This window comes from Aphelocoma coerulescens, chromosome 20, assembly GCF_041296385.1.
Source record: "Aphelocoma coerulescens isolate FSJ_1873_10779 chromosome 20, UR_Acoe_1.0, whole genome shotgun sequence".
Classification (NCBI taxonomy): domain Eukaryota; kingdom Metazoa; phylum Chordata; class Aves; order Passeriformes; family Corvidae; genus Aphelocoma; species Aphelocoma coerulescens.
This window is the reverse complement of record NC_091033.1, coordinates 9,623,155-9,632,501: the sequence shown is the minus strand read 5'-3', so window position 1 is coordinate 9,632,501 and position 9,347 is coordinate 9,623,155. Positions and strand designations below refer to the sequence as shown.

The 9,347-nt window shown below is 46.5% G+C and overlaps 1 protein-coding gene across 1 annotated transcript in view; it reads right to left on the bottom strand.

Moving 5' to 3' along the window:
• Positions 1 to 1,594: 1,594 nt before the first annotated feature.
• The window catches only part of MYT1 (myelin transcription factor 1), a 32,488-nt gene continuing 24,735 nt past the window's right edge, over positions 1,595 to 9,347 (bottom strand). The window contains exons 17-21 of the mRNA XM_069034565.1: positions 5,387 to 5,608; positions 4,558 to 4,649; positions 3,592 to 3,695; positions 3,357 to 3,500; positions 1,595 to 1,735 (exon numbers count right to left, since the gene is read on the bottom strand). Of these exons, the coding sequence (XP_068890666.1) occupies positions 1,595 to 1,735; positions 3,357 to 3,500; positions 3,592 to 3,695; positions 4,558 to 4,649; positions 5,387 to 5,608 (703 nt within the window). The remainder of the gene's footprint in view (positions 1,736 to 3,356; positions 3,501 to 3,591; positions 3,696 to 4,557; positions 4,650 to 5,386; positions 5,609 to 9,347) is intronic.

Sequence of the window (9,347 nt, the reverse complement as noted above, 5' to 3'; positions counted from 1 at the left end):
AGGGAACGACTCCAATCAAGCCACTCATGGGCTTCCAGGCCGGATCCAGTGGCCATGGTAGTCACTAGGACTTTCCACTGACTTCTCCAAATTGTGAATTACACCCTAAATATCTACAGGATTTGGCTCGAAATGACACCACAGTCTTGCTTTTAGTTGGGGTCAACAAGATCCTCCCCAGTTCTGCCCACCCCATGGCCGGGAGGGATGCAGGATATGGGATGTGGGATGCCCCCCACGCTGGGACCCCTCGGGGGGTTTTGCCTCACTGAAGTGTTTGGAGAAGGAAGCGAGCTCCGGATGGGAGCAAAGGTGAGGAGCAGCCCCGTGGGGTGACAGCTGGCCCTGGCCATGGAGTTGTTCTCTAAGTGCACAGAGGGCTGCGTGTACCCAGCTGCTTACAACTGCTTCTTTGGAAGAATTCCCAATACCTGAATCCTCTTTTTCTTTTCCGTTTTTCCCTTTTTTTGTTGTTGCAGAATGGCGCTCACGCTGTGATTTCGCACAAATCCTAGAACACCAAACCAAACCATCCTCATTGCCCTGTGGATACGTGTAAGAAATCAGCTCCTGGTTCACGGTACATAAGCACTTTTCTGGCCATCAATTAACATCTCTCTTTTTGTTGGTTTTTGCTTCTTTTTGATTTGTTTTGTTTTGTTCATTGCAATCTCAACCGTTCTCTGGCATTGATGTATGATCTCTGGACTGGCAGTACTGCGCCACTGTAGGGATGATCACAATAATGAAAAGAACCAGAACTGTCATCAAACAGATTTCCAAAAAATCATATACACCGGACCATGACACATTAAAGAAATTCTTCTGTTTGAAATATCTGGAATTGGTCTATTCATAATAGCTACTCTCATATTTAAGACAGACAAAGGAATACTGTAGTTGCAAACTCCAAAAGCTTCCCTGAGAACCTTTTTTCCATTGCGCTTTCCACTGGAGATCCAGAACTGCTCTTCAGATTTCTTTCAGAAAATAAAAATAAGCTACTTTATAATACTTCAGAGTTCCCATGCCCAGTGGATATCTGAACACTTCACGGTTGGGAGGCCCAGCACAGGTTCAGATTTACAGGTAGCTTGCAGCTCCAGCACTTGTAGTAACATAGAACATAACTCATGTGTGAGTAGGTGATCTGGACATACGACCATAGACAACATGAGGGTTTAAGCCAGTCATACACTAGTCTTGGATTGGACAAGACCCTGTTCTTGTAACATTTTAACCCTTGGATCAACTCTGCAAGAGCACAGCAACTCAGGAAAGATGCCTGCTCTTCACCTGCTACCAAGCCCCACAGCCTACTGGAGAATTTAACCTTCCATCCTGATCTACCTTGTGGTCCAGGTAGAAAAAAAATCCCACTTTTCTCAAGAAGGTCCAAAGTTAAGTAAACGAGAACATTGAGTTTGATCAGTTCCATGTCTCAGAAATGGCCTCTTGGTTACATTTTGGTCCTTTTTTTTTTTTTTCTTTTTTTTTCATTCATTAAACAAGTTTTCTAACTTGTAAACCTGAATACTTGGAGGGAAAGTTCCATCTTACAGTCTGTTTGCTTGCTGCTCTCCATCCCACGGCACTACACCTGGATGCCTTTGACGGCTTGCTTGATGCTCTCCAGCAGGTCCTTGTTCTCCGGGTTCTGGTAGCACTCCTGGTTAGTGTACATGTCTGTCAGCGTGTTCACGTAGGCATCAAAGTTCTGCTCACTAATTGGTTCCTGCAGCCAAAAAAAAAAGCCAAATAAAAGTGTTAGTAGAAGAGCAGGAAGCGGATGAGAGTCTTTGCAATAAACCATCTGTGTATTTTAGTGCCCAGAGAAGCTGTGGGCTCTTGAAAGTGCTCAAGGCCAGGCTTGGAGAAACCTGGTCTGGTGGAAGCTATCCCTACCCATGGCAGGGGGCTGGAACAGGGTGAGGTTTAAGGTCCCTTCTGACCCAAACCATTCCATGATTCTCTGTATGTACAGACAGATAAAGGTCTCCCCATTGGAGCTTTTTTGTGTGCAGTGCTGCACCTACGGCAATCTCATAATCGCCCTGATCCCACCGGATCTTAACCAGGCCCTTAATTTTATGCACTGGCCTTGTGGAACTATTGACAGCATCAGGTTAAGTGTGTACAGGCAGCCTGACAGGCTGGAGGCTGAATTAAGGCATGGAAATGAAGGGCTGGAGGACGACAGGACTGCTGAAACATCACGGAGAGAACCAAAGTCAAAGTCAGGTCACCTTGGGCTCACAGCTGCCCAGCCCAGCTCTCTGCTGCAGTACAGCTTCTGCTTTTCAGGGGCATTGCAAATATCTAACTTGGGCTTAGTGGGGGAAAAAAGAGAGAGAGCAGGAAGAAAAAGAATGGGAATAAAATGAGCATACAAGTCTCATGGGCATCATTTAATTGGAGTTGCCTGAAACCTTGAAAAAATATTTGCTGAACAGTTTATTTGACCTTTATGTGTCAAATATTTTACAAAAAAGCTCTCAGCAAGTGGTTTTCTGCCAGTTAGGCAGCTGGGTGAATACTATCCAAAACTGCTCTGCTGGAGGATGGCTTCTCTCCAGCCAGCCTGAATTTAAATACAAACCCCAATGAAAAGGATTCCCAAAAAAAAAAAAGAAAAAGAAAAAAAAAAGAAAAAGAAAAAAAGTATGGAAGAAAAAATAAATCAAAAGCTCATTCCTCTGATCATTGCAATGGTCTTTATGAGTTGTAAGAGGACAGCTTTCTCAACAACACGAGCCCCACCTCCACACACCTGGTTTTGACAACAGTAATTACATTCCTGGGAATAGAGAGAAGGTAATTAATAGCCTTTTGTGGTTTTACTATTTTAATGCAGTCTTTTCATTTCTCAGTAACTCTATGGTAACATGCTGTGGGCTGTTAGACCTTGTTAAATTAAACAAAATACACTCTCTTTAAGAATGCTATTCTTTAGCTGCCAGCTATTCAAAACTGAATTGAAACTACCTGCATTATAATAGGAGCTCTAAGATCTTTCTGACGTTGAAATCCAATCCCTCCTGATCTCTGCTTGTGCTGTCTTAGCCTAAAAGGCACTGGGTGCCCTTGATAAAGTTTCCTATTTTGTGATAGTGCTTCCAGATGTAATGAGACAGAACAATAGATACAAAGGGAGATCAGCAGAAAATGACAACAAAAGGGAGATAAAATGCAAGCTTCAGAGATAAGGGAAAAGTACTGATCTTATAAAGGACACATAGGTGTATGGAAAGAAATTCTCCCACTCTTTAATTGTGAATAAGCCTTATCATGAATTGGGTTTGGCACAGCTCCCTCGGTGATGCCGGCTTGGGCCGAGCACTGTCAAAGTTTCTTACCATGTGCGGAAGGCGGATATTGGCAAGACTTTGGATGAGAGCCTGGCTCAACCCTGAGAGCTCCAGGAACAGGGCTTCATTTTGCTCCTCTATGATTTTGTTTTCCTCCTCAATGTTCTTCAGGTTCTTCTCCATGGTGGAGATCTGTGGAGCAAGGAGAATGGCAGGGTTACCAACCCTCACCAGTGGCACCCACCAACGCCCTGCACCCCGGGGCTTGAATGCATGGACAAACCTGGGACTGGAGTTTCACCATGGCCGCTTCCATCTCTGAGTTGGACTCGTTCAGCTCACTGATCTCCTTGTTCAGCTGCTTGATCTCCTCATCGTTCTCCAGAACTGCAAGAGGGAAGGTCACGGGCAGTCAGCAAATGCTCTTGGGTAAAACAAAAGTGTTGGGCTTTCTGCTGAGCCCATCCTGCTGCACCATCCTCTAAACAGGACATACCTCTCACCTGCCTTTTTTCTTCTATTTTTTTTTATAATTAATGTTTTTATCATCACAATTCAATGATACTTGAACAGGTCAATATGCAAATGCAAAAGCAAAGGACAGCAGAGCAGTTGGAGTCCAACACATCCCCATACCCAGCAAGGTTGATTGTCCTTAACAACCAGGTCACTCTCTCCAATCCTGAGTTTGGAATGATGCCACTTAAAAAACTAATGCATGTCTTGATGAGAAATTACAAGGTCCATAAAATAAGGCAATAATTCTAGAGGAGTGCAGGTATTTATAGGTTCCAAGCTATCTAAGTATTCAAGTTCAATGCCTGAAACTTGTCAAATACCACAGAAAGCTCAGTAATAGCACTGGAAATGCAAAGTGCCATTGCTAACAAAATTCCAGATCCAGAAATATCTCAGTATTAAAAGCCTTGAATAGGTGAAAATTGCTGAATGACTGCAAGGGGTTTGTAAAAATGCCAGTGAATATATGAAGGGAAAAAAAATCTGAATTTCAGCATTACTTCTTTTGCCTTCTTTATTGTTGCTCCCTCAAAATATGTGACTCAAGGAGTGAGACTGGTACCATGCCACCACAAGCACCCAGAAAACCAAGGAATGGGTGTTCAAAGTACACAATGTCCTTGAAATCTGTGTCTAGATTTCAGCTGAAATCTCCCCAGTCTATTAAGAAAAAGATCCACGGGCTCAATACCCTGACACACCTGCAAGGCAAAGGAGTGTAAAACCTTACCATCGCTGGTCTTGAACTTTGTGTTGAGAATTTCATCCCCTGAGAGTTTTCCTTTCTTCCCAGCAAAAGTAGCTCTTGGACACCCTGACAAACTGAAAAACAAGTAAAATGGGTTTCATAAACTCTCAGTATTTATAGGTGCTTATGTTCCAACATAAGAGCATGTGCCATTTGGTGGAATTCAAGCTGCGAGACAGTTCTTCTAAAAGCTTTTTATGGTACAGAGGAAATTGCTTTATGAATAATGCCACAAAACTCCCCATTTATAAAGTGAGAGCAATTTTCTTTAAACAAAGATTAAAAACACATTGCTTCCTAAAAGAGGAGTTGTGCCAGGTGAGGAGGGAGAGATGAGTCTGGTTGTCTTGGGCACCAAACTGCTATTTGTGGTGCTCAAGTTCTGTTCCAGCATGCAAATAGAGATTTAGATTAGAGGTTAGGAAGAAATTCTTCCCTGTGAGGGTGGTGAGGCCAGAGTTCCCCAGAGAAGCTGTGGCTGCCTCATCCCTGGAAGTGTCCAAGGCCAGGTTGGACAGGGCTTAGAACAACCTGGGACAGAGCAAGGTGTCCCTGCCCATGGCAGGAGGTTGGAATGAGGTGATCTTTAAGGTCCCTTCCAACCCAAACTGTTCTGTGATTCTGTGAATATCAAAATAACCACACATTTTCTCTGTTCAGTAAACTTCAACCTGACTGAACTCAGCATCAAAAGCCCCAGTTCTTCACCCTCGCCTGAGGAGCTGAACGCTGCTCAAGCAGCATCTTGGGGCAGGTAATCAGTCCACAGCAACATCATCACACTCACACTGATTTGAAGCCTGGCATTTACCTTCTGTGAGTGAGGAAGCTCCCGTTGGCATGGCCAGAACCGTCACAGCCTGGGGTGGGGCAGGTTGGGCCTTCGTTCTTCAAGGACTTCCAGGAAAATGAGGAGCCGTTGAGGGATCCTTCCTTCTGCCTGCGGGCTGCCAGAGGGCACCCGGAGGCGCTCCGGTGAGACGCGTACTTGCCGCTGATGTGTCCCAGCCCAACGCAGCCCGGAACCGGACACCTGGGCACAGGGAGTCACCCCAAGTTACAGCACAGTAATCAAGAGGAAGGAACAAAAGGAAGGAATAAAGGCGTAAGGAAATTATTGATGAGCAGGAATGAGGAAGCCTGGGAAGAGAGCATTTGCATTTGGGTCTCGTCTGGAGTTTACAGGGGAGGTACTTGGTTGATGGAAATAGCAGATGGGAAATTAAGAGCTACGAACTGCTCCTTCGAAAGAGCCAAAGAGAATCAAGGAGAATTCTGCGGGAGGGAAGTCTGTGGAGGTCACATCACATGAAGCAAATGTAGGTCCCAATGGTGTCAGAAACCAGGTATTTGGTGCCTCACTGGGGACAAAAATGGCAGGTTGGGCTGCCTGACAAGGGATCCTGATGTACCCCAAGGCTGACACGCACACTGAACCATCACACACGTACTGCTGGCTCTGCCCGGTGTCGCTGCTGATGAACCCAGACTCATCGCTTATCACCTTCCACTAGCACAGTCAACCCAATGTAAGAGCACTGTCTGTGCCCTTGGGGACACAGCCCTCCCCAGGAGCCAGTTCCTGAGCCAGGAGCTGTTCAGGCAGTGCACAAAGAGCTGCAGCCCTGTTCCTGCCAGGAGGCTGTCCGAGGGGTTTCTGAGCCTGCACCCCGTCAGGCAGGACAAATCACTGGGCCATCACTCAGCCTGCAGCCACGGCATGGCCTCGCTTGCCTCCTCCTCCTGGTTCACATCCTGCCTCTGGGGAGATCAACCCACGCTCACAAGGGGATAAAGTGGGAATTATCATCGAGGCAGCACACGAGCCCTGCCACTGCCAGACTTCTGCCTCCTTATTGCCAGTTGAAACACACAGGAACTGTGAGAAGCCTTGTGGAAGCACCAACAAAACTTGTGCTGCTGCCAAGCACACGAGTGGGTCTCTAAAAGGCACCTCTTTCCTCCCTCCTCACCTAATGGCATTCTCCCTAAATCCAGCCATCCCACAAGCCCCATGTATCTATCAGGTTTCTGCTGGGGTTTGCATTTGTTTTAAAAATGCTTGTCAATTATAAATACAGTTAAAAGTTTATTACTCAAGGGAGGTTACTCAAAAATAGGGGAGGTGGAAGGAGATAAGAAATGACAAAAACAATCTCCATATCCTCAGTTTGGGAGCAATTAGGGACTTTGAGGCTCCTCAGCAAAAACATTCGCGGAGCTGCTCCTGAAAATCGCAAGCTGCGTTTCACCGCAGAAATTATTGCCCTGATTGTTTACATTCCACACAAAAGGGAGATGACAGCAAAGGGGGGGGGCGTACACCCAGCCTTTTCCCAAGATAATTTGAAAAATGCTGATCTCGATTTTAATCAGCTGCAAATGCAGCACAATTCACTTATAATATCCCTGCCAGCAGGATCCTCAGTAAATTCATAACATCATTGCTTTTATATGATCACGAGCAAATTACTGAATCCTCAGGAGGAAAAGGAGAAGGGGGAGAGGGGGGAAGAGCAAGAGAGAAAGAGACAAACCCCAGCATTTCGTATGCAGCCATTACGGCCCAACTATTACATATTTTACACCGTTAATTTAACTTTTATTACACTTTCATTGTTAAAAAATAAACCAGAGCCTTATTCTGCAAAACATCTGTCTTGGACATCTTTTAAATGATTTTTTTTACATTATTATTATTTAGTGGGAGCACCAGTAGCATTTGATCAATTAGACACCTGTGGGTGCTTCCGCTCTGTGGGCTCGCTGAAGGTTGAGGTGATCTGTTCAATCACGTCTGCAGCAAATTACTTGAAGGATGAACAGCAGAAACAACAGGCACTAAATGACTTTCTCCTCGGTGACGATGTGCAAAACTCGGCCGGGTTCCAAGCGGAGCTCGGTGCAGACGGAGGAAGGATTTAGAGCCAAAGCTCCTTAACGTAAACCCACACCGGGCGCACCTTGCCGTGGGTGGTGGAACAAACACTTCCACAGGCTGGGGGAAGGCACCAGCCAGGGATTGTGGTGCCACGTTGTCTTGCACATCTCAGAGGAGCTTCTGTTCCTCCTGGGTGTACTGGAAGAGGGGGGGGTTGGTGCCTGGGCCATGGGATGTTAGGGAATGCCTTCACCTCCTGCTGCTGCAGAGACCCTCGCAGCCCATCCCACGCTTCCTGCACCCATGTCCATGGTCCCACGAGGCCTCTCTGGGGGTGGATGACATCAGGTTTCTAGGAGTCACAAAATCCTTCAACGCCATTTGGAGCCTGGAATCTAGAGAATCTGTGGATGTGCCCCTCTGAAGTGTCTAAGGCCAGACTGGATGGGCCTTTGAGAAATCTGGTCTAGTGGAAGGTGTCCCACCCCATGGCAGGGGGTTGGAATGAGGTGAGATTTAAGATCCCTTCCAACCCAAACAATTATATGATTTCTTGCCATTTTATCTTCCCAGTGTTTGCATCTTTAGGGTGGGCTAGGAGAAACCCAAACCCTGGTGAGGATGCTGGTGGGGACCCTCACTCTGCTGTGGCTGTCCTGCCAGCCCATCCCATGCCCCTACACAAGGCCCAGCTGAACCATAACAAAACAGCCACACAAAAACCCCTTTTCTCCTTGCACTGGGAAGTGATTTCTGTGCAGAGAAACCACACTGGGGAAACTGCTTGGCACATTCCTGCCCTGTCCTGCCCTGAATGGGGAAGGCACAAATGAGTAAAACCACAGCTTCCCCAGCTCCACAGGGCACGTGTCCCCGAGGAAACCATGCAGAGGGGTGACCTCCCAGCTGGGGGCTCCAACCATGGTGAGAGCAAAGGTACAACAGCCAGCACTTGCACAACACCAGTCTGCTCCTTGTCCTTTCCTTCCCTGTGTCACTGGTTAATGGCACAGCATTGCAACACCACCAGCAATTCAGTGTATTTGAGCCAAAAGAGCCTTTTTTCCCACAGATTCACAAGTAGGTTGCTTAATTTTTAATAAACTCTCCTAAATCCTGCTAATTATCACACGGCTCATTTAACTGGGAGGCTTTCCTTCCTGTAGACTGAGGAGGAAGAACAGAGCAGATGGCTCAAATATCATCTTTTTCTGAAAGGTTCTTCCCCCCCAGCGGGCACATCCCGGCTTCCCACAGACCCCACAGGGTTCTTCCACACCCACTGGGTCCTGCTTTGGCTCAGCCTCTGCTCCAGGACAAAACCTGGGCACATGGAGATATCCACCTCTGCTCCTCTGTGAGGGCAAGACCTGCCCTGGGACTAAAATAAGTAAAAAAAAAGATCCATTTGCAGACAGTGTGCTGAGCCAAAGGGGTTTGGACAGATATGCCAGCACTCATGGGCAACCAGAAACTCTTGGAGGAGGTTGATAATTTTTTTCCATGTTTCTTTTTACCCCCTTCCACCTGCACTTGCTGGGTGAGTGGACAGGCTCCAGAAAGGCTGGAAATGCTCTGAGGTAACAAAAAAAAAAATAGGGTCTTGGAGTCAGTGCTGCCTTTGATGCCCTATAACTGTGTAAGGAGATATAGATCCAGACCCCACATGCTGAGCCTGTGATGCTCAGACTTGCTAAAAGTCAGGACAAATGGATTTCACGGCTCGTGAAAACTCCTGAGGTGGACTAAGCGATTTCAAATCTCTATTCCCCGCAGGAATAAACCCCCTGGGATGTTTTGAAAACTTCAGCCTGAGGCAGCAGAGAAAGGTTTTTTCAGTTCACTTCAAATATTCTGCCCTGGCAAAGACTCTACAAAACACAGTTTATTC